General features: G+C 36.5%; 1 protein-coding gene across 7 annotated transcripts in view; it reads right to left on the bottom strand.

The window, feature by feature from the left end:
* Positions 1 to 26,483, bottom strand: part of PLEKHA5 (pleckstrin homology domain containing A5) — a 240,809-nt gene that overhangs the window by 56,764 nt on the left and 157,562 nt on the right. For 6 of the 7 annotated variants that reach the window (XR_006204714.1, XM_042945928.1, XM_042945932.1 and 3 more), the window contains 4 exons: positions 24,190 to 24,305; positions 19,971 to 20,438; positions 13,412 to 13,877; positions 10,077 to 10,160 (listed from right to left, as the gene is read on the bottom strand). Coding sequence is in view for 6 of the 7 variants with exons in the window: in XM_042945928.1 (XP_042801862.1) it covers positions 10,077 to 10,160; positions 13,412 to 13,877; positions 19,971 to 20,438; positions 24,190 to 24,305 (1,134 nt within the window). In the remaining variant the exon portion in view is untranslated. Of the gene's footprint in view, positions 1 to 6,082; positions 6,137 to 6,945; positions 7,066 to 10,076; positions 10,161 to 13,411; positions 13,878 to 19,970; positions 20,439 to 24,189; positions 24,306 to 26,483 lie in introns of all 7 variants that reach the window. The other variant, XM_042945933.1, reaches the window with a different exon arrangement.

Raw genomic sequence — 26,483 nt, 5'->3', positions numbered from 1 at the left:
AAATTTTCATTTCTAATCTACCCACTATTTATTTTAGCCTTCTTAGAGTTCTGCCATTATGATGTCATACACTGCTTCAGAACTTTCTGGGCATCATCCCCCTCTCCCCAATATTTCTGTGATTAAATATGCAGAGGAAGGGAGAGACAGAAAAAGAAGAATGAGGTGTGATGGAGAGAAAGGATCACTCTTAATAGCAAGGCATAAAAAAACACAGATATTCTATACCATGTAACTAGTTAATAAATGTTAAAGTAACATACTTCCAATTTTCTAGTTTCCTTAGTTTGCTTTTGCCAAATGCCTATTCTACATCCCCTAGAAACATTATCTCAATCATCCCTAAAATAGAAGCTCCAGGACCCCTTGAAATATTAGAGAAAATGGGATCTTTGCTTAATAGCTCAACAGAACAAAGTTGCTGAATTGACATGAACAATGAAAGCCATCAAGAATCTCTTCAATCATCTTGTTAGCATTTCTTCCCTTATAGGGAAGCTGTCTTTCATGAACACAAAGAACAAAATGCAAAAAGGTATTCTTGGATTTTTACCTTGAATGGTTCCAGTACCAATTACATATATTCAGTTAGTTGTTTCTTTTTACATTTCCCTTGGCATAAGTATGTTTAAAGGTGGCCAGAGTCTGTGTCTGCATAGTTTTTTTCACTATTGTTTCTTGAAAGGATATAGAAAGCATACTGGTGAGGAATGTCCACAGCAGCCAATGGGGAATATCAGACTTCTTCCAAAAGTCATTAGTAGCTTTAGCACACAGTTCATAAAATATTCGTATTTATAAAAAGAATTACATCATAAAATCTCAATGCTAATACAAAATCTTTGCAAATTATAAGGTTTAGTTTACTCTTCAAGATTTTTTTATTTTTATTTTTTCATGGATAAACTATTTTATAGTTCTTTTATCTTTTTTTAAATTTTATTTTTTTAACTTAATTTTTTATTTTTTTAAATTTACATCCAATTCAAGATGTTTTTTTAAAAGTTAGTATTAAAACAAAATGATTTTATCTTCCCCACAAGCATCTGATAAAACTTAAAAAAATATACTGATAAGACACAAGGATGTAGCTATTGGCTGTTGCACCTTTTAAGCATTTTTATTTTTTAAATATTTTTATTTTTAAAATATTTATTTATTTTTGAGAGAGACAGAGGCAGAATGCAAGTGGGTTAGGGGCAGAGAGAGAGGGAGACACAGAATCCGAAGCAGGCTCCAGGCTCTGGGCTGTCAGCACAGAGCCCGATGCGAGGCTTGAACTCGCAGACTGTGAGATCGTGACCTGAGCCAAAGTCGGACAGGCAACCGACTGAGCCACCCAGGCGCCTCTCCTCTTAAGCATTTTTAAAAAAATGTTTATTAAAATTTTTAAAAATGTTTATTCATTTTTGAGAGACAGAGAGAGGCAGAGCATGAACAGGAGAGGGATAGAGGGAGAGGGAGACACAGAATCGAAAGCAGGCTCCAGGCTCTGAGCTGTCAGCACAGAGCCTGAAGCGGGGCTCAAATCCACAAACCATGAAATCATGACCTGAACTGAAGTTGGATGCTTAACCCACTGAGCTACCCAGGCGCCCCCACAAATATTTACTTTTGAGAGGGAAAGAAAGAGAGTGCACTCAAGAGCACGTGAGCAGGGGAGGGACAGAGAGAGGAACAGACAGAGAATCCCAAGCAGGCTCTGTGCTGTCAACACAAAGCCCCATACAGGGCTAGATCTCACAAATTGTGAAATCATGATCTGAGCTGAATTCAAGAGTTGGATGCTGAGCCACCTAGGTGTCCCTTAAACATTTTTATACAACAAAGAACACCGTAGGTAAGCTTGGGCTGTATTTTTCTTTTATTATACTATGGCAAACTGCTTTTTCAGGAAAAACGTCCAGTTTTTCCATGAGAATTTGAGTATAATAAGATCCTTTAGCCATCTGATGTTAAAGAATATACTATTTGATGCTACATCTGGAAACAAGTATGTTCCAGCAGCAGGTAGACAGCTCCAACTGGGTAAATCAACTTCATTAATTACTGGAACAGAGGCGTATTCTTTTCACAAAGAATTTTTGAGTACATGGGGAAGAGACAATCTGCAACCTGAGTGTAGCTGAGATCTGTGTCCTCCTTTCCCTTTCTCAAGCAAATGTTTCTGATGCAATTAACTATGATGACTCTTGAAGGGAGAGGGGTAAAGGCAGAATGTCATAATTTTAAGGGCATTCAATGTTACAGTATTTATATTTAAAAGATGAAAAAATAAAATAACTGCTGCAGTATCAGTGCAAGTAAAGCTTAGACGTGTAGAAGTCAAACTCCATTTACTATAACAAGTATTCTATTCTATTCTATTATTTTATTTTATTTTTTTTTACTGTAGCAAGTATTCTTAAAGGAGGAGGTTAGCTACTGGAGTGCTAGAATAAAATCAGAGTGGGGTGAGGAGCAGTGGTGGTGGAAAGGGTTGGGATATGTTTAGTGTACCCACAAGGGGGCAGCACACTGACAAAGGCCTGTGAAGCATGGCCCCAAGTTCCTTGATCCTTCTATCCATGTCTTTCTACCAATTTCTTAGTATCTCATTTTCTGTTATCATTGCCTACCTGGAAAGCTGGCCGAAAGTTTTAGGAAGAAGGGAAAGGGAACATCATCTAAACTGTCTCATAACTGCTTTTTACTCAATAACAGGGGAAAGTCAGAAAAAGCAGGTGAGGAAGAAAGAAACAAATGGAAGGAAGAGCTAAAACAGGGTGGAGAATATGGACAAAAGGATGGAATCGTTCTCATTTCCCCATTCCTATTAATCCTCCCTTCATGACTGACCAAAAAAGTTATGTATTTATTCATTTTATAAATAGAATCTGGATGAGGTACATGAAGTATATCCAGTTAGGATTATTGTACATTCACAGGTTATCTTAAAATTCACAAAAATGACAAATAAACCTAGCCGGTCTTATTAAATGTAGTCTGTGAATAGTCTACTAATTGGGCTGTAAAAGCACAAGCAAATGATAATAGTGTACTCCAAAATGAAACAAAAAGCAGAAGATAATTCTGCTATATAATTAGTATAGCTTTTGTTGTTTTTAAAAACACTTTAGTACAGAACTCATCCTCAAAATGTGGTTAATCAGAAGCCAAATTATACTGCTCAAGTTATGGGGGACCAGAAGTCAAGATTTTTGGATTGACTGTATAATATGCAGATCTTCAGAATTACAGGGTAAGGCATTTTTATTTTTCATTTGTTATAACCATTCTGATATCAGAAATGAATTTACCTCTGAAGCAACTCAGAAACCACACTTGGTTCTATTTTTCATGGACAGTGATAGCAACTGAGAGAATTTCAATCAATAAAAAACTTTCTTTTGACTAGCTCCCAAGAGGCAGGAGAAAGACTACATTTTGCTGCTGGCCTTAAGTTATTGTAACGATGTATTTGAGCTAGGAGAGCAAGTGTTGAAAGTGAGTATTAATTAGTACATGTTCATTTGTAGGACATATTGTATAAAATGTGACCAGAGCCTTTTCTTTTGACTTTCAGATTTTAAAATCTAGCTTCCAATTTCTAGTTATGAAAAAACTGCTGATTTTTTTATATACTGGGCAAACAATAATGCCTAGAAAAACAACAGACTTGGCAATCTAAAATAAGTTACTGGCAGTAACAAGATTAAAAGCTGGAAATGCTTTCTTTTTTTTTTTAAACTAGAAGTGTTTGAGCTGAATGAAAAAAATTTCATTAAAATGGAAAATGATCGAGAATTCTTTTTATATAACTTAATAACTTTACTGTTGATATAAAATATAGAACAGTTCAAAAGTAAATGTTTCATTTACATTAAATGTAATTATTTGAAACCATAAAAAATTTTGATTTATTTAAAGAGGGATTTTTCTTTAGGAAACCTTAAGGATCTATATATTTAGGCATATCTGAGTTTCTGGGCAAAGTTTCCACCTTGTTTCTATATGTTGTCTATTTATTGCCTAAAAATGGCCCAAATTTTTCCATCAGAAACAGTCTTATTTTGATCATGCAAATTAGCATTCAAACAATTACTGTAGTTCTTTTCATTACTACATTTTAAAATTGGACTAATATAGTTTTATTTCAAGATCTCATATAAAAAAAGGCAACTACTAGAAAACCTCTGCTGATGTGTAGAGGGAACAGAGAGGATCACTTAAAAGTCGAGATTTTTAGAGGCCACCTGTAGACCACTAGCCTGGTCCTCTCCAACAACAAAGGCTCAGTGGAGCACACTTCCAGAGTACCAAGGGCAACAGAAACCTCAATCGGATCTGGGTCACTTGGGTAAAGGGAAGAAACAGCTCAACCCGGGAAAGGGAGTTGAGGAGAAGTATCTTAGCAAATGGTGGTGTTTTCAATATATTCACCTGTCTTTTCCTAGGATTTCTTTTTTTACGTTTATTTATTTTGAGAGAGGGAGAACATGCATGCGTAAGCAGGGGAGGGAGACAGAGAGGGAGGGAGACAATCCCAAGCAGGCTCTGTGCTGACGGCTCAGAGTTGAAATCAAGAGGTGGATTCTTAACCAACTGAGCCACCCAGGCGCCCCTCTTAAGATTTTTTTTTTTTTTTTTTCAGTTTCTCTATGCTCAACGTGGGGCTTGAACTCACAACCCGGAGAGTCACATGTTCCACGCACTGAGCCAGCTAGCAAGCGCTGGGATTTTCTAAAGCTCTTTGTCTCTGTAATTCTAGTTTTGATTTATTGAGGTAAGTAATAAATTATAATGAACCACTAGGTTTATTTCCAGAGATACTATATAACTTTAGATTCACATTTATATCATTGTTTTTTACACCTAATTTTTGAAATATCCCCTTATTTTTCAGAACTATTGCTAGCTTTACAGACAAAAGAGCTTTTATGCAAGTTATTTACCAATGCATCTTAGAAGCTTTCTTGGCAGTGTGGCATTTTGAGGGAAGACTTCGTGTCTTTATTAGATTACTTTCAAAGTGTGAATATACACCGTGGTTAAATTTCAACAGCAGTCTCTGGAGTGGAGACTGGAATTCGGACTCATGAAATGCTGATTTCTAAAGCTTTCCAATTGGCAAAATCATGACAAAAACATGTTGTGGGACAAAAAATAAACTCTAAAAGTATATTTCTTTTAAAAATTATCAAACACGATTGAACAGTTTTTAAAGGGTCATCCTAATGCAAAATCCCTCTTTAAATAGAACTAATTTAAAGCAGTACCTTATTATTTTAAGGAGGCAAATATAAATATGTAAACATCTGTCTTATGACATTTTCCACAGTAACCTCTTTCATTTGGTAAATGCTCAAGTTTGAATTGTTTTGAAACAGGCTAAAACAAGTTATAGCTTAATTTATATAGATAAAAAATGCATTCACAGGACGAAATTCAGTGTTTAAGAACATATCAAAAGCTCCCATAAAATTAAAATTAAATATTAATAGAGAATTTCATAAAAACTAAAATATGGAAAAAGCAGTCCCTGTTCATGAACTGCCATTCACCCTAACCATCCGCACTCACTGCTACCACTGAGGAAATGGTAGGAACTATAGCCCACTGTAAAAATGATTCTACAGAGCTTAGTGAAGACCAAACACCAGGAGATGGCAAACAAGGGCTGAAGTTACAGAATTAAAAATGGTCACCACACTTTTCACCCATAGCGAAACTACCCTTTGAGAGCACAGCACACCCGCCCCCTCTTGATCTTCCAACAAGGCATTCACAGTTTGGTACCTAGTTCTTTAATCAGGTCAACCCCAAGCAGAGATAAACCTAATGAGTAGGAGCTTTCTTGGGATAAGAGAAGGGAAGTCTAGAGAATTCAGGCTCCCAATTTTCCAGTGACCCAGTATTGCTCCTTACACTCACAACTATCCTTTTTACTTGTTTATTTTGGTATTACTGAATTCCCCGTTAGGAATTTCTTATTCTGTTACTTATAAAAGTCATGCTATTAGTTCCAAATAACCTGGAAAACTAAACTACATTTGAAAAGTTCTATTAGGTACTTTAAGCAAAAAAATTCTACAAATCCCACCTGATGATCCAAATATATGGTGTTCCTTTGAAGATGATGTGAAAGAATTTCATTCTAGTAGGCATCAATCAAGAAACAAAGGGATAGAGAAAGGGGGTGTAGAATTCATGAAAAGGTCAATTTTGAAATAAGAAAAACAGGTAGTTTACCACAACCTATTATATCATGGTACACAATTTTCACATACATGCTCCCTGTAAATTGTACAGATGACATATTAAATTATTAAAAATTACACTTAGTTTTGTAAGAAATTAAATAGACATGCACAGAAGCTAAAATATTCAGCAGGAAAATCCTTCAAATGGCTTTGGCAGATTCAATGTTAGAAGTTTTACATGTTAATACTTTTCTGTGACACAGTACGACTTCTTTGGATGTTTCTCATATAACCAGAGGCTATTAAACCCTTTGAGAAATGTTTGCATGTGTTCATTCTTTTAGTCAAGAACAAAAGAAGTATCTTAATCTCTGACATTTATAAGGCAGTATTATTACAGTTACAACCAATTTTCAACTCATTACTTTCCAGGAAATTATAGGACTTTTCAATCATCTGTTTCATCAGCTGTGGAAGCTACGGTACAAGGGGAATGAAGTCTGTATGCATTTCCTTCCTCACGACCAAAAGTTGGTGGGTGAGTGGGCTGGAAGGCCAAGAAGAAATCCATCCTACCCGTATTTCCCTTTAATAACATATAAATAAGTGAATTCTCAAAGGGTCAATAGGAGATCATAATGTCACTGCAATGATTGTATGGGCTCATGCTCAACACTAATGACACCGATCAAACTGATTAACGAATGGCTCAAGGTAAAAGTGGTAATGGCAGATGACACATACAAAACTCTTCATAGCTGACCTTTGGGCTGTGGGCCTCAAGTTTCAGCTGCATGAGCTGTGCTAATGTATGCTCCCGGACACTACTCAGTTCGGCCTGCTGCCGTCTCAGCTTTATTAGCAGCAGCGTAAGCTCCTCTGGCTGAAGGAGTACAATTTAAGAATCCAAACAGTGGAAAACAGATTAATTGTTGTCTTAAGTGACAGATATTAAACCAAGATTTCTTGGCAAGTTTCCTCTTACGGTTGACATCAAACATAGTGCCTAGGCACTATGATGATAGGTCCTACATAAATGCATAGATATCTAGAGAAATAGAAGGAACAGTGTTACTTTAAAAGATACAGCAAAACAACAGTATATTAAGGCACTTTCTCAGAATTCATGAGAGAATACTAAATGTTAAGTATTAAAAAGCACAATGCCAAAAAACAACTGTAAAGGTTTGTACATAAGAGTTATTAAAAAATTATCATTAAAAGATATTTTTAAGTGATGCCTAAGACTTTTACAGCAATAGAACAATAACTGCATGTCCAACATTCTATTTTAGAGACAGAAGGTAAATAAAAAGCATTCAAATTCATGTAAAACTTGGATGATATCTTCATATTAAACTCAGTACCTGGGGTCTATTAATTGCTTCCCAGTTATATTTCTAAATGTCACTGCTAATGCATTCACAGGATATTTTAAATAACCAAAGATCAGTTTTTATTTTTTTGGGGGGGGGGGGAAGGACACCATTTAATACCAACAGAAAGGTTCCATGAGTACATAAACTCTCCTCCCACACTCTGGTTCCTGATTGGTTACTATGAACACTAAGACGAATAAATTTTCAAAGGTAGATAAAATTCCTTAACAGGCCAATCTGATACATTTTTCTTTGTTAGAAATGCAATAAAGTATGGTCATTGGCAGTCTTATAGGCCGTAAAATATTATTTGATGTTTCTGTGAGCTTTGTTATGATTAAAAACTGCAGATGGGCAAGAGAGAGACTCATCACTTCAGGGCTACAGCGTGGTCTTAAAACTTCCAGGCCAAAAAATGGTCCTGAGATTGATTTATATTGCCTATAACACAGTATTACACCAGCTCTCTTCTGTTCTGTTCATTTGCCATGTCTTTATATTCTATACAATTTTTTTAAGGGACAGAAATAATTTTTAACTGCTATTTGAAATTTTATATGAAATTTTATTGCCTTTAGGTAAGAAAAATGTCAGAAGTAAGTAAGAGTTACTACGGGATTCTTCAGATTAAGCTATCTATGTAGATGAGACAATGCTCTTTTATATTAAAGAGTAAAAGAATGTGTATGTGTGTGACTTAAGGAAGAAATTTCACGACAGGAGAATAACTGCTTTTGTTCTGATGCCAACCACATCTGGTGACCTCGTGACTATGGGAGAGCCCAGGTCTTATGACCACCATATCAAGCTCTTGAGGTCTTGCCAAGGAGAAGGTAGGGTCGTGTAAGGGATTCAGACAGTCTTAAGACCCAGAGTGGTATTTGAAAAAAATATCAAAAGAAGGAATTTTGAAACTCTGGTTTATTATTTACTGAATTAAAAAGATTAAGAAATTTTCAAAAGGATGAAAGATTCCAGTAAGTTTGCTACATATTTGAATTTTGAGGCAAAATAAAAACGGGCACATTTTTTGACCCACAAAGGTGATAAGTACATTTTATCCTAACTATCCACTAGAGGGAGCAAGGCAGAAGATAAAAATTCATAAGACGATACTTAGCATTATCTTACGATAAATGTCTGTTTCTTGGCAGATCACCAATCTAATATTTAAAAATTACAACATTTAAAAGTTTTCAGTTTTACTCAAGCAATATTTATAACCTTTAATAAATAAGCTGGAAACAGTTTAAAGCCAGGACACCTGTCTTATATCTTAGCATGTAAAAAGACTCAGAGATGAAATAAAACAACATCTGCAAAACACATAAGAGGAATTTGTTTTGATTCCTGCAGGAAGAGAATTTTAAATGAACAACTATATAGATCCTCAAATCACATCTTCACAGGAACTGAGACTACCTACTGATATTAATGCACAGATAAAACAATGCCATTAAAATAAAATGAAGTAATGAAAGTCATCTTTTCTATTTAATGTGAAGAATAACAGTGTCCTGGTAATAAAACTCCTTCCCAATTTGAACATAATACTGACAATGAAATGGTAATGGTAAGTACTTGCTTGCACCTAGTATTTTTATAGTCTCTCTCTGCATAAATATGTAAATCAGTTTTTTCCTCTCTAAAGTAGTTAATCTATGCAAAAATGTATGGGAGAAACTTTTTTTAATTTTTAAATTTTATTTATCTGAGAGAGAGAGAGAGAGAATGACTGTATGTGGGGGAGGGGGAGGGAGAGAGGGAGAGCAGCATGGCTCCATGCTGCCAGCAAAGAGCCTGATGTGGGGCTCGATCCCACTAACTGTGAGATCAGGACCTGAGCTGAAATCAAGACTCGGATGCTTAACCGACTAAGCCACCCAAGTGTCCCCTAGGAGAGACTTCTTAATAGGCCCATAGTGTGACTACACATGGTTGCTTGCTAGATTTGTTCCACTAATCAACAACTCCAACTTCGGTTTTAAGAATGAGGGAATCGGGGCACATGGGTGGCTCAGTCAATTGAGCATCTGACTCTTAATTTCGGCTCAGGTCATAACCTCACGGTTCGTGGGTTCGAGACCCCATGTCGGGCTCTGCCCTGACAGTGCAGGGCCTGCTTGGGATTCTCTCTCTCAGTCCCTTGCCACTTGTGTGCTCCCTTTCTCTCTCAAAATAAATAAACTTAAAAAAAAAAAAAAAAAAAAAAAGAAGAAGGAGGTAATCAGCATCCAACGAAGTAAAGAAACCCACCCAGGTTATACAATAAGCCCTGAAAATATAATCTCATATTTAGGCAATATGACATTTTGGGAGATTTCTCTAGTCAGATAGAGAAGTGGCTGCACGATCCCAAACTCTTCTGATGAGCTCTCTTTCACAAAAGTAGCAACAGTTTTTCTTTGGGAGGAACCTCTCTGAAAATTCAAACTTAAATGCTCTGTAAGATATGTGCTATCATGTGTAGCACATAAATAAAACATGATATGATAAATAAAAATACTGAACTCACCGTTTTGCCTTGGAGGCTCTGGGGACTAACAGACTGTAAAGTCAGGCCAGCTGGCATTGACCTTCTGTCAGGCACATAGACATGCTAGGAAAAAAAAGGTACAATATAAATTCTGTGGTCAATGTCAATGATGAGAAATATTAAATTTACATTATAAAATATCATTTAAAATTTGTTATTAGTGCTAATGAAAGTAGATATTAAAAGTTAGTTGCAAATGTTATCTGAAACTGTATCAATGACCTTTTCACATTAACAGCTATTACTTTACAGGCATACCTAGGAGATACTGTGAGTTCAGTTCATGACTACTACAATTAAGTGAATTATGCAATAAAGTGAGTCAAATGAGTTTTTCGGGCTCCCATTGCATGTACAAGTTATGTTTGCACTATGCTATTAAATGTGCAAAGGCATTATGTCTAAAAAAAAAAAAAAAAATATATATATATATATATATATATATATATATATACACACACACCTTAATTAAAAGATACTTTACTGCAAGAAATGCTAACCATCATCTGAGCTTTCAGTGAATTGTAATCACTGATGACAGATCCCCATAACAAATATAACAGTAAAAGAATGGTTTGAAATAATGTGAGAATTACCAAAACATGACAGAGACAGAAGTGAGCAAATGCTGTGGGAAAAATGGTGCTGACAGACATGCGTGACACAGAATGGGAGCAAACTTTAAATCTGTAGAAAATGCAGCACCTACAAAGTGCAATAAAGCGAAGCACACAAGAATGAGGTATGCCTGGTGGTTACGCTTTAAATGAATTTTTTACCCATCTGTGATTTTGTAATAGCAAACTCTGGTCATGTGGAAAGTGCTGGTTCGGTGAATTCTGCAGATGTTGACACGTATCAGTATACAATACCAGTAACACACATTTGTTAATACTGCTGATCTTTAAGCACCAGAAAGCTGTCAAGCTCACAGTGGCAGATACAACATTTCCAAAATTCTAATTTTTGCTTGAAAGCTCAAATTTGTCATCAGTGACAAATACTGTTGGTTGTTTTCCTGGAAGTGACAGGATAGCATTTCACTCTGAGAAGTGTCTGTCAAATACCGAGTGTGAACAACCGTAGTGTGTCTGTCATTCATCTTTTCAAGTAAAAATGGTGTTTCAGGAAAAAAGGAGCTAGTTCAGCTTGCAACTCAATCACACGTATCTTTTTCTGAGTCAACCTTGATGTTAGTAGTTTGGTACGCAAGAGAAATTGCTTTATGCACCGTTTCCCATTTCATCACACACACTATGAAAATGATGTATAATGAAAGGTCAAGATTGAATAAAATTATCTTTCACTGCTTCATCAAAGGGATTTTTAAGTGAATTTAAAAATTCACAGTTGGGAGCTGCCCCCCTGATTTACGCTAATGTGCCAGTACCCATCTTTTGCACTCAGAAAATGGTAACGCAATGAATGATGTCTTATTATTGCCATTATAAAAATAGTTTTGAGCTTACAGACTAGTCTCCTTGCAAGGGTCATGGGAACCCCACAGGGGTCCATGGACATATTTTGGGAACCAATGATCACATCAAGGAAAATGACAGGAGAGTTTGAAAGAAAATTTTGGCAATGTTTAAGAAGTTTTTTGGGAAGAGGAGTAGACCAGTAGTTGATTAGGAACTAGACAGAGAGCATACATTCATTTTATATTTGTTTTTGAAACAGATGATACATTTAGGTCAAAAATAATAAAAAATGCTAATTCCCAGGAGAACATGTTTCAACCACACACTACTGAATCAGATTTCTCTTAAATATTGTTACCATTTTTTTTTTTTTTAAATCAAAGATGATTTAGTTGTTGGATGTACAAAGTGACAAAACACTGAACTCTGTTATGATGGAGTTCAACCTGAGCCTTTTTTGGTGAGGCAAACTAAAGCTTCCTCCAAGAAGAAAAATTCCTGACTGACTCATTCATTTCTAACTAATGCTTATTTATGGAAAACATACACCTTATTTATATCAAACATATACTTTATGCAATGTTATAACTGAAGGATTCAGTCTGTCAGAGGGATAAGAAAAGGTACATTTTAAAATGGTGTAAAGTAAGAAATTCTTTAGAATTAAAAAGAAAATGACAGAAAAATTCCTTTTCATTTTAGGATAGACATTAAACAACTGGCTGCATACAGGCTGAATGATCAAAACATGTGCTTTAGTATTATAAAAAGCTAACCAACACAAAAGCTAATTATTTGAATTAACTCCAAATAATCTACTAAGCAATGCTTAAACCAACTTCATGTACAAATTAAAACATGATCTCTATGTGTATCTTAATTTTTAAAAAGTATATATGCCACCCTGCATTGTTATCCTAATATTAAATTGGGTACATAAGGAGATGATTTCAATAAGCCATATATGCAGCTGGTTAGAAGAGATTAGCACTTTTCTTTAAAAAAAGTTTATTTATTTTAAGAGAAACCAAGAGTAAGAGTGAGAGAGTGGATGGGGGGAGGGGCAGAGAGAGGGAGAGAGAATCCCAAGCATGCTCTGCGCTAACAGTGGGGCTCAATCTCATGGTCTCATGAACCACAAGATCCTGACCTAAGCCTATACCAAGAGTCGAATGCCTAACCAACTGAGCTACACAGGCGCCCTGAGCTCAGCACTTTTATCTTAGCAAAGTGCAGGATGAACCTGATGCAAGAATACAGGTATGCTGCTGGAAGAGGACAGGAATAGAATTTTCCAGTGTGTGAAGAGCCAATAAAAATGCAAGTGGTCTTAACCTACATGGAAAGCTGATGACATAGGCTATGGAGCATAGAAGAATGCATAACACATCTGCTCAAAATAAACATTTTTGTGCTCTCAAAAGATGATGTGTTGCAAGCTTAGGTTTTTACATGTGAGATTCTGACACTAGAGATTATTCTTTTTTAATTTTAATTTTTTAAAAAAGACATTTATGATTTTTTAAAAAGTTTATTTATTTATTTTGTTTGAGAGAGAGAGATAGAGAGAGAGAGAGAGAATATGAATGCATGCCAGGGGGAGGGGCAGAGAGACAGAATCCCAAGCAGGCTCTGCACTGTCAGCACAGAGACCCATGGCGGGGCTCAAACTCACAAACTGTGAGATCATGACCTGAACTGAAACCAAGAATCGGACGCTTAAACAACTAAGCCACCCAGGCGTCCCATACTCTTCCTTAATTTTTAAAACAAAGGAGCTGCCTTGCCTAGCTAGTTTTTTGTCTCTCCCGTTAAGAAAAAAGAATAGGTGGACAGAAATAAAACACAACATCCGTAAAGTAGTAGTTAACACAAGATTAGCAGATATGTTACCTTAGGGTGATGGGCCCTGTGCCTGCGGTCTATCGTCACATCTCCTCTCTGAATTGGCGAAGACACTTCCGGTCTGTATGTTCGTTGAGGGGAGTATCCCTGATAAGCAGCTATTGACCCATGGGAAGGTGATGTGGGAATAGAGTGCATTGTCTGATCAGAAATATTAACCATGGTTTTAGGACTGGTCAAAGTACCGTGACGAGGGAGGGTGCTCTGCTTATTATAAAACTGACGCTGCTGCCATTCGTAAAGCTGCCACATCGTGTCATCTCTCATTGATCTCCGTTTCTCTTCTGCTCCAGGCCCTACTGTTTTGTCACGAGTGGAAGGGGTTACACTGCAGATGCTTTCAGGCTGGGTCTTGCTGTTTCTGGGGAGTGTTCTGTAACCTTCTGGATAGCGGGCCATAACCTGGGCTCTGTGGCTTGGCATATTTCTTGGTAACGTTTGGTATGAAATGACTCTAAAATTAAAAAAAAAAAAAAAATTGAAATATAAAAATGAAGAAGAGAGTTGTTTTCCAGATTCTAAATTAGAGTAAATTTTTTTTTCCTGCCGGTAAGTAAAGTATATCTTGGGACTTACTTTTAAAAAGTTGATCAAAATATTACACAGGGTATAAAATATTAACGAACACATTTCGACCTTTTTATGAAATTCAATTTGATGACTTTACTACATTAAGTAAAAAGTATCTTTGTTATTTACATAAAAGACTGTTAATTCCACACAACGTGCAGTTTGGTTAAAAAAAGGAAAAATACTTATTTGTAAGAATATCCAAGATCTAATCTTAAGTTTGTCTCTGTATCTTGTTTTTATATAAACAAACTCCTAGGCTCTTTTCAAAAGGTAAGTAAGAATGGAATACTGAAGGGTTTGAGTTGTCTTATAGAGCAAGAAGACAGGAAATGAATCCCTGCAGGTATATGTGACTCCTCTATTACAATGTTTCTTTCAGAAAGCAGGACTATTTCTGGGAAGAAGCGTATCAGTACATTTGTGGTGTGAAGAGAAAACTCTCCTTGATATCTTTTCTTAATTTGAAAAATAAAAGTGACTGGAAGCTAAAGCTCGAAATTTAACTATTTATTTATTTTTTTAATTTATTTATTTTTTTTTTTTTAGCGTTTATTTATTTTTGAGACAGAGAGAGACAGAGCATGAACGGGGGAGGGGCAGAGAGAGGGAGACACAGAATCGGAAGCAGGCTCCAGGCTCCGAGCCATCAGCCCAGAGCACGACGTGGCGCTCAAACTCACGGACCGCGAGATCGTGACCTGAGCCGAAGTCAGACGCTTAACCGACTGAGCCACCCAGGCGCCCCGTAATTTAACTATTTAAAGACAAAACACTTAAACATGGTAATATCCAGATATACAACTGCAAATCTCAGGAGTTTTACATGTTTCTAGCATGGAAATGAATATTCCACCTTGGAATAAATATTTGTGGCAGGCTTTTTAAAGCAATCTAAAAATTCTCATGTATATTAAGCATCTAAAATAAAGTTCTGTTAAAATGCTATATTTTTGGACATGGATACATAAGGCATATTACTAAGCACAGATTTCCTAATGTTTCCTGAAATGAGAGAATAAAGTAGAATTTTAGTTTACAATTTTTAAAAAAGACTCTGTGATAAAAACACTGTTTTAACTATCCTTTGCTAACCTCATGCTAGGTCAGATACATTATATAAAAAAGTTTCTTAAAAAGTTAGGATTTGTGTTCCCCCATTATCTTCAGAGGTAAGAATAAGGTGCAATTACAATTCAAATTCTACATGCAAACACAATCTTTTTAATAACAATAACCACAATAAAATCAAGATTTAAAAGATCAATATTAATCATAAGTATTCATCTTGCTAGCATCTACACTTGGCATAAATCTATATTCTAATATAAAATGTAATTCAATCAACTAAATGTGGGGGAGTTGGGCCCCCATACACCCAGGTTTTCCAACCTCTTCTTTCAACATTAACACATTTCTTCTGTGCACTGTATTTTCAACATAGAGTGTAGTCTGCAATTGTGCACGCATGATTGCATACTATTTTGCTGCCTCCTACTGGGTGTTAAAATGTCAAAAAAGGTGGTGATTACATAGGCCAGAAAGGGTAGAAGACTTAATGCGTAAATTACCTGACCACACTCTTTCACCATCTGGGAATCCTTGGCTGATAAGCTGGATGTCAGAGCTGTTTGACCCAAAGACTGTTGTCAGTGACAATGTGTAAACACTAATGTACCGTAGTAAAAAAAGATTTCATTGTGATGATTAGGTGTAATGAATTGGGTGCGTTTGAGCTAAGAGGAATGGTGATAATAAAAATCCCTGCATAATTTGTGCCTACGAGGGCAGTAAAATTATGTTACCTTTACAAAAACACCAGAGGAAGTCTCAAGTTAAATACACTTTTTTGTGGCTTAAAGCACCCACAGAGGGGATAATGCTGTGAAAACTATGACAAAATAATAAAGTGGGAAAAAGCAGCTGATCAAGAGTCAGGAGGGCCAAGATTCTTGCTCTCCTACTTATGTAATGTATAAGGAGACCTTGGATGAATTACATCTGCTGGGACTCAGAGAATGTTAGCATGGTGTTTTTGTTTTGTTTTGGTGGGGGTGGTGTGTGGAAAAGACCAAGAGCGCATACTTCTTTTAATGTTTTCTCCTTTTTAAAGTGATCTCTATACCCAATGTGAGGCTTGTACTCATGACCCTGAGATCAAGAATCACAGGCTCTTCCAACTGAGCCAGCCAGGCGTCCCTCATGCTCCTTTTAATATGTGGGTTAAAGGAAGAGTTAGTGAGCCCACTAGGAGTGGCATGTGAGCTCTTGCTTCCTTAAGCAGCACTCTTTTCATTATGCCAATGATTCCTAGACTTTTGGATTTAATGAAGAAGCAAAACAATCCTTCTATGTAAAAAATTTTCCCCAAACCACGAAAATTATTTTAAAAACTTTACTCTTTAATTAAAAATAAAAATACACCTGGAAGGACATAATCTTAAAATGCTACTAGAGTCCTTCATATGATACTCAAATCTAGCAAACTGAAACTTTGGGAGATTTGGTTTTCTCATCTATGAGATGATGTGATCATAAAGCCATCTTACAGTTCTAAACTCCATGTCTTATGTATTCGAAATATTTCCAATTCCTTTAACCATCCCCCCTAAACTAAATTTCCTTCATCACGCTGGTTGTTCTTCAGCTTTTCAATGTCTTTACTTACAACAGGCTTGCTTAAAATTGCACATGCCCCTCACACCCCAACAGGAACTGCTGCAGTGAGGCTAACCACTGGAGGTCTTTGGGGCTGGAGTGAAGAAAAAAGGTACCCAGTGCTCTGACACAACCAGTATAAAGGTTCTTCTATTCTTTGCTGCTTTCTTGCCACAAATATTTCCTATTTGTTTTCCCCCCTGCTTGGTCTCCCTTCCTATCCCTACCTTCTCTGTTAACAACAAAGCTAGAAACTGGAAGAAGTTCAGAGTTGGCAACCCCGCAGCTATCTGCTAGGAAGCAAGTCAATCACAGAAATAGACACTGTCCTAGAACTTCTGTCCTAGTACTAAAGCAATTTACCCCAATATACCTTGATTTGGTCATTTGCAAATTCAAGAACTATTATAGAGACTTTAATATGCAAAAAGCTCTGTACTAAGCAGTGAACTATACCACAGAAGCACATACCGAAAATATAAATGTTAACTTTGTATCTAGTTTGGAAATGTGGGAAAAAACTATTTCTAACCATATAACGAATGGACATATATTTTTAATTTAAAACACAATAAAAACTGCCCATAAACTAATGTTTGAGTTCCAGCTCAGAAAGTCTATTACACCAAAACCCTCCATCAGTGCTCTGAAGCATTCACAATATGTGAGCTGGACGCTCCTGTAGACATGTATATTCAACTGGAGCCATTAACCTATCCTATGATCATTAACAGTATGCTATTTCCCTACTGAGCTTGGCTAATTAATGACTACAAAGTTTAAAAGGCTCTTCTGCCATCTTTGGAACCACTTTTGAAGAATTTTAGTACAAAGTTAGGTTATTTTCAAGTAAATTTATTTTTACCACATATACTTTCTAGCATTTTGAGACCTGTTTTTCAAAAACGAGTTTCCTTCAGTGGTTTTCCCCAAAGAAATTCAAATTAAGCAAAGTGTGATTTACTTTTAAGTGAAAGCTTAAGAAATGAACACTGTAAGCTCCTTCATCAGGTTTGGTGCTCCATTCACTAGCAGCTGCCTGTCAAACACCATGAAAACCCTGTCCCTGTGATTCTGCCATGCAGAACAATGGATTAAGGCACCATGCATCTTAACAGTGCCTGCCACTCACAAAGAAACTTTAAAGCTCTGTTCACAGATGCAGGGATCTACTATTTGACTAAATATTAAACCCCTTTTCTTTCTATCAGAACTTTAATAATAATAGCAAGGCTTCCACAAAGTTTTACAAAATGAATTATACTATGAATAACCCTTATGCTTCTTTCCACCAATAAAAATTATTGTATTATAAAACATCCTATTTTTTAAAATATGAAGTTCATATAATAATGTAGGTGATATATCTCAATGACCCAAAGTAGACTCTAGCCAGTGACTCCAAAGTTGGAGAGGCAAGGCAGAGAAAATCTTAGCTCAAAATACCTTGAGAAGCTGTAAGTCTGCTTTCAAAAGAAAAAAGTCACACAGAAAGACTTTATGTGTGTTAATTATACCTATCAAGAGACCTAAAAGTTCTTGGAAAATATTATTTATGCTCAACAATTAAGAAAACCCTAACTTCCAGATGTTTGTCAAGCCACTTTAATTATACAGTTTCAACTGTAAGAAAGTATAGAATCATTGAGGAGAAGTGATTTCATTAAGAAGTGAGGTTTAATTTTCTGGGTAGAGATTCAGAAAATTTTCTGGCTGGCATTTTTATTATTGTTTCCTTGAAAATGGTTACCTTAAGTACTACCAAACATCCGTTCATTTATCCCCCCCGGAATTAACTCTGGTTTTCCTTCTGTCTAATCAAACTTTATTTTTGAAATAGCAAATATTTCTCACAACCCTTCCTTGGGAAAATCAGAAAAGTGAGCACTGAGGGTGGAGAAAAAGAAAATGGAAGTGAACAACACGCTGCAAGAGTGTTTTGCAGTGCTGGTTGAGATAACAAAAGATGAGGCCAAGTGTACCCAGGCCTTTGAGCGGCTCCTGAAAGGAGAGAGACTTTGGCTGACAGCTGCAGACATCAGCCATGACAACTGAGCAAACTGGAAGAACTGTTAAGTTAATCTTCACTTAACCAAAACATCATTAATGTCATTGTTTTTTGGTTTTCTACTACTGAGAGGTAAGAGTCGCAATAACTCTTCAGGTAATTTTTCTGCCCACAAGCACATTAAAGTCTTTTTTAGGTTTTGCATCACCAAATTCTGGCCTAATGACAGAACACTGTTTCCCATTGTAGGGGCCCGCTTTTCTTCCATCTCCTCTGGCCTTTATTTTTCATCTCCTTTGCGGGTCCCTCAATTCTTTTTTCCTTAAATGTAAATTTTCTTTCAGGTTTTCCTGTAGAATCTTTATTTTATCTAGCTTCCAGCTGAATGAATTTATCTATTTTCATCCTTACCTTTAAGCGCTTTTGATACGATGATGATGCCCCAAAACTTACTCAAGTCCAGATTTCTCTTTGGAGCTACAGACTACATACAGGCCGCCTCAAATTGAACGTGTCCAATTATTCATTACTTTCTCTCTTCCCAAATCTTTTCCATGCAGTAAAAGGCACCAGACAATCCCTGATGACCAGAGTCCTAAAAGCAGGTGTCATGCTTGATTTTCCCCTATCAGACTGAGACTAGTTTGCAATCAAGCCCATCCAAGCACTCAACTAGTCTTGTCAATCCCACCTTAAATACATCCCCTCTCTCTCCTCATTTCACTTACTCCAATAGTGTTTGAACTTTATCTAATTCATTCTCCAGATTCTTCGGTGGGAGTGATCTTTCTGAAACACCAAATCTGAAAACATCTCTTCTGGCTTATCTCCCCAGCCTTGGTTCTCATGCATCATCACAGAGGTTGTACCTAAGCCTGGATTCCAGCTCTGTCAACTCTGCAGTTTTGCATATCTAAGCCAATTATCAGCCTGCCACCCTTTACAACTCAGCTCGTATTTCATTTCCTGCAGAACAGTTTTCCTGGACCCCTAGGTTGGGTTGGGTGTCCCTGAAACCTGTTTTTGTAAGCACCCTGTTTTTGCCTTCATTTTGTAACAGTGTATTGCACTTGTTTATCTAACTTTCTCCTCTACCAGGGAAGGACCTCTGTGAGAAATCTGGACAGCATAATGAGAAACAGAGGAAAAACAGTTACGTCTGATTACCATGAAGAAAAGATAGAAATGAAGCTATAGTGTCTAAAACACAATTTAAACTAATACTTTTCAACAGGTGTCTCAGAAACCAATCTTCACCAACACAGTATGAAAGAAACGTGGGTTCAGGACATGTTATGACAAGATACTTACCCCCTGGTTTCTTCTTCATGACCCCTCCCCTTCTGGATTTTAATCCACTGTTCCAACTGTTGCATTGAGTTTGTCCTCTGTATGACTCGATCAGCCTCTGTGTGTAAGGGCCCAGTATTTGGGTGGTTTCCACCTCTAAGATCTGCCAGGCTGACATTGACAGTTTTGTTCTCTGAACTGTTCACGTTGACTGGTCTATAGTGTCCAGTCTGAGCTGGACATGTTGACCCACTCTCATATTCAGATGGCAGAGAATTCAACTTCACACTGTTAATTTTTGTTAAAGGTCTATCTTGACCATCCTTCTGAAATCCATATTTTTCAGCTTCCAATGCCTTTTTTTCTTCATTTTTGCTTATTTCTTTGTTTTTCTGGTTATTTTGGACCTCTGGTTTAATTAGCACTCTATGGTTGGGAAAGTTATTGATTTCTTTAGTTGGGGCATTTTCAGATGTAATCTTGTCCACTCTGAAATCAGAGAAGAAAATCGTAGTAAATCAGATGAAATAATGCACATGTTATTTCTTGGATTCAATCTAGGAAAAATGTAAAATTACCTTTGACTTTATGGAAAAACCTGAAAGGGTCACAGAAAACAAGTCTGTACAAACCCCCAATGTTATGATATGAAAATTCAAGCACAACACCAAAATGCATAAATACAAATGTGGGAGGGGAAGAAAACATAAAATGTATGGTGTATAAAGCACTGGAGGATAAGAAGTGATGAGTGTCCCCATAAGAAATCTGGAAATAAAGCAAATTAAGATTGCCCTTTGACAGTAAAACCTCAAAATCCACACGTAAAGGACCACAGCAGCTAGTCATTTGAAATACACAACGTGGCTTCCAGCCAGGAGGGTTAACTCATCTTGAGACAAACATGAATCTGGTTTGCGGAAATGGCTGCACCAAGAAATTACAGTCTGATGCTGTCCAAGATCTGAACCATATGACTTACTAACTCTATGTTTGTATTCAAGAGGACCTTACTTTTGGTGAAGAACTCTTACAGCCAGACTGCTATAAGCTCTATCTCTTACTAGCTATGTTTTTGGACAAGGTGTAGAAATTTACTGTGGGGATAACTGTAGCACCAGGACTACAGGATTGTGTGAGGACCAGATTAATATTTCAGTGGCTGCCACAGACTTTATTACTATTATCATTCTGTCTTATCAAGCAATTCTGGATTAGAATCTGGCATTCCATATCCATCTCCCCACTGGAAGAATGTGCTGATTAACAGTACATTGCTGGGCCACCAGACAGTTTTATTGCTCACCATTCCAGTTGTTATATCTAGGACTTTCTGAAGAGAGTCAGCTTCTCTGAAACCAATCACCTCCAGACTCTGACAAGACCAAGCTGAGTGTCTGAACCTGCATGAAACTGCCAAGATCATGCCAAGCTGGGAGGCCTTTCAGGAACTGGCCAACCTTCTACATTTCCATATATAATAATGTTCCTATCAGATCCCAAGTGTGATATTGCTGCCAGTTTTGGTGATGAGTAGGAAATGCATAACCCATACATACTTAGCTATAGACAGAGTTTAGAATACGATTAGTGAATGTAAAAAAAAAAAAAAAAAAATGAAAAGAAATGTGACTGACTACTTTTCTTAAGAGTCAATTTATAAGCTATCCACATATTTAGGTTGGATATAACCCATAGCTTCTAGATTGGAAGCAATATTAGACACTGGGGAAGTTTATTAAGATACGCTATGGAGCTTCTTTATCTTAAAAGATAAAAGTGTGAGAAGATTTACACTAAAAGCACACTGACCTTTACTAAATTCTAGGAGTGAGGGGGTGGGTTTAATATTGAATATCAAATATCTGAAAAAAGTTTTTAGACTTAGTTACCTATTATTTTAAAGTAGAACAGCATTGCCTTTTTTATCTTCATTTTTCCAAAGACTTATCATTTAAGACATGTAACAAAAAGACATATATACTGACTTTTCGAATGGAACAAATGAATTTAGAAGAAATTAACTACCTAGTTAAAAGCTGGATGTTTTATCTCTTATGATAGGTTCCAATAAATATTTGTAAGTATTTTGGCCATACATGAAAGAGAGCCCATTACCTTAAAACCAAACACACAAAATCTCCCTCTACTTATGAAATATTATAATAATTAGGTTCCTTCAGTTTGAAATATTAAGTAAGGCAAACAAGGCAGGCTAAAAATGCCAACAGCTAGCAGTAGAATAAAAAGCATAATTTCTACAGGATAATGGTGACCGACATCAGGCTGGGCACAAAGGTGGTTTCCAAGAATTTCTGGCTAGGGCTTCCTATGTGGGGTTAGGCATCAGACTTCAGCTCAGGTTGTGATCTTGTGGTCTGTGGGTTTGAGCCCTGCTTTAGGCTCTCTGCTGTCAGCACAGAGCCCACTTGGGATTCTCTGCCCCCTCGCCCCTGGCTATGCTCTCTCTTAAAAATAAACAAACATTAAAAAAAAAAAAAAATTCTGACTGAGTAAATTATATCAATACAACCTGCTAAACATTGTTACAGGCACATAATCAACTAATAGGTTGTTAGAAGTCCAACCAAAATATTGACTATTATTTTTATCACCCTAAATTAAGAGTAATTATCAGTTTTTAGAGTGGAAAATACAAGAAAAGAAAATGGAAGTTGAAATTCTGAGATAAGGACAACATATATTATGAGACTATCTGGAAATCAAATATGTAAACTATGATGCTGATTTCTTTATTCTAAATAACTCCTTAAAAATTTTACTCTGATGTTAAAATTGTCTTAATACTTTTAATTAATTCTTTTCACCTACACATTTCCTCTACCTATTAGTGCTTATCACCTCATCTTTATGGCCATTTGGGTAATTTTTTTTTAAGTGAATGCTATACCATACATGGGGCTCGAACTCATGGCCCTGGGATCAAGAGTCCCATGCTTCACCGACTGAGCTGGCCAGGCAATCCCCATCAGGTAATTTTTACACATGAGATTCCAAAAGCAATTTTCCTTTTATTAGCTTGTCACATAGAATATGCAGATGGTTGAGTTTTTTTTTTTTTTTTTTTTAAATAGGTGTCCTAGAATTTAATCCTGGGCCTTCCTTTTTCTCTTCTTACTTTTCCTAGCTGTAATTACTAGTGATTGGTTAAGTTGATTTGGACTTGATATTAAAAAAAAAAAAACAAACCGCAAATATATACATCAATTTCAGTCCTTTAACCAACAAATCAAAACACTTTATTAATGTGTACACTAACCCTCCCCCACCACCAAAACGAAAAGGTTTATAACAGTACCCTAATTCCCTGAGAAGAGAGAAAAAGAGAATAAACTTGCAAGGAAGCATCTTTCTTGTATGAGACATATGCTCAACTGTAACTGACTGGAAAAAAAACCTAATTGTGTCACAGATCTTTCTTCAAATTACAGGAATACAATTTTTTTAAAGCATATTATTCAGCTGCTATTTAAGTAGTTTTATAAACAGATTTCCTCTCACTAGTTCTTCATATAGTTGATTATTAACATGATTCAGATGTTCAAAAAGAAGAAAATCATAGGTCAATTTTAACAGTACATATTTGTACTCTCAAGGAATCTGAATATTGAAGTTTCAAAAGAAAGAAGGTAGCATTTATCAAAAAGTAGACATATTTAAAAATAATCTAAATGCTTGCTGAGTTATTTTCTGGAGACATTCATCATAAAACCATCAGAATTAACCAGGAAATGCTGAAGAAATGAAACTCATCAAAACTTTTTATTTCTATTTATTAAACTTCAAAAACATACAACATAGCATAAAAACACAATAAAATTAACATCATGAATATAAATTCTTTTCTAAGATTTAGGCTTTGAAACAGTCTCGTGTAGTTTTAAGATAACAATTAAAAACGTACTTACCGGAAATTAAAGGTAATTCTGTAAGAAGAAAGAATATTCAGTTTGAATGTTAGGATTCTGGATTCACCTCAGTACACTGATAGGTGAAAATGAATAAAGAGGAAATGGGGAATAAAAACACAGGTGGTATCTCAAATTAACTAAAGGTATATTAATTTAATACAGAACATGAATTAATCCTTGCTTTCTGAGGAAGAAATGATTTCGTATCATGAGTAATAAAATGATATGCACTATGATAACAATATACTTGCAGGGCATGGAATAAAATGTAAGTGGAAATCACAGTTATTTTCCCTACAAGCTTTTACCTTTTCACGGGTTCTGTCTGTACTAGGGCAGCATCTAACATGGCTTTCATCCACAACTCCATTTCCTTTCCTGTATCAGTGCAGAAATAATAGGTCCGCATGTTTGGATGGGCTGCCTGATCGAAAATGATAGGATCATTTTAAATAGATACATGGGATCTGTAAAAGAAAAAGAAAGAAAGTTAAGTAGTTCCTACATAGATCATTACTGTCAACTTTCTTTTTTTTTTTTTTTTTTTAATTTTTTTTTTCAATGTTTTTTTATTTATTTTTGGGACAGAGAGAGACAGAGCATGAACGGGGGAGGGGCAGAGAGAGAGAGGGAGACACAGAATTGGAAACAGGCTCCAGGCTCCGAGCCATCAGCCCAGAGCCTGACGCGGGGCTCGAACTCACGGACCGCGAGATCGTGACCTGGCTGAAGTCGGACGCTTAACCGACTGCGCCACCCAGGCGCCCCCATTACTGTCAACTTTCAAAGCAAGCAAGACTTGTCTCACACACAGAGTTACAGAAATGAGTGACTTAAGAAAAATATAATTCAATCTCAAAAAAAAAAGTAACTATTAAAATTTCCTCCCAACACTGCCATTTTCCTTTGAAAATTAAAACAAGGGAAAGGGTGTATGGGAAGGAAAGGAGGTAAGAAATGAAGCACGTTGTCGTGCCCCTTTGCTGTCCTTGTCCCATGCCCAATTCCCTAGCAATTCCCATTTACTACAATTCATACCTCTTATTCAAGAAGGTTCCATAAAAATTGAACTACCAAACAAGGCAGCAAATCCACTTCTTATTTAAAGAAGAAAACACTAATTCAAAGTGATACATGCACTCCCACTGCAGTATTATTTATAATAGCCAGATACGGAAGCACCCTAAGTGTCTGGTGATAGATGAACAGATAAAGCAAATGTAGTAGACAGACAAAGACAGACTGACAGACACACACACTGGAATGTGACTCAGCCATAAAAAAGAAAATGAAATCTTGCGACAACATGGAGAGACCTGGAGGCTATTAGACCAAGGGTTCTAAGTCTGAAAGAGAAAGACAAATATTGTATGACTATATGATGGAGCCTAAAAAACAAAACAAGTGAACAAACATAACAAAACAGAAAGACTCAAAGATAACAGGGAACAAACTTTTGGTTACCAGAGGCAGGAGGGATTAGAGGGTAGGTGAAATAGTTGAAGAGGATTAAGAGGTATCAAATTCTAGGTACAAAATAAGTAAGTCGTGGGGATGGAACATACAGCATAGGGAACACAGTCAGTGACACTTGTAATAACTTTGTATGGTGACAGATGGTAACCAGTCTTATTATGGGGATCACTGCATAATATATAAAAAATATCAAATCACTATGATGTACACCTGAAAGTATTGTCGATTATACTTCAATTAAATAATGTTCCAGAACAACCAGCCACAAAATTAATAGAAATGTTCATGTCCTCGCATTTCCCCTTTGTGTTAACAACTCCTTTAGTCTTCAAAAGGTGCTGCTGTTAAGGCATTTTGTTTAATCCTTGTAGACGTCTACACACAAACATACAAGATTTACAAACGATTCAAAACGGTATTTTCCTTTAGCTTTTCATCTCAAGTTTCAGAGTTAAAATGTAAATGTTTGGGTTGAGGAAAGCCTATGTAACTGGAAAGTGCGTTTTTATCTTTTTTTAAAATGCTTATTTATTTATTTTGAGAGAGAGAGAGAGAGAGAGAGCGAGCGCGCACGCGTGCATGTGTGGTGGGGGATGGAGCAGACAGAGGGAGAGAGAATCCCAAGTAGACTTTGCACTGTCAGCATACAGCCGAGTGCAGGGCTTGATCTCATGAACCATGAGATCATGACCTGAGCCGAAATCAAGAGTCAGACCTTTAACTAACTGAGCTACCCAGGTGCCCCTGCCTTTTTTTTTTTTTTTTTAAGTTTATTTATTTATTTATTTTGAGTGAGAGTGTGTGTGAATGGGGGAGGGGAAGAGAGAGAGAGAGAGACAGAGAGAGAAAGAGAATATGAATCCTGACCAGGCTCCACTGTCAGCACTCAGATACTGATGTGGGGCTCAAACTCACCAACCATGAGCTCATGACCTGAGCAGTAATCAAGAGTCGGATGCTTAACCGACTGGGCCACCCAGGCACCCCTGTGGGTTTTTATCTTTACAGTCGTTCAATCTGCCTGTTTCTGAGAAATGAAATAAAGATGTCAACCAGGAACTGGTATCCAACATATGAACACTGAGTGCTCAGCTTAATGCATGGGCTGACAAGACAAAGAAGGACA

This window comes from Panthera leo, chromosome B4 (genome assembly GCF_018350215.1).
Source record: "Panthera leo isolate Ple1 chromosome B4, P.leo_Ple1_pat1.1, whole genome shotgun sequence".
NCBI classification, from domain to species: Eukaryota; Metazoa; Chordata; class Mammalia; order Carnivora; family Felidae; genus Panthera; species Panthera leo.
This window is presented reverse-complemented; position numbering and strand designations above follow the sequence as displayed.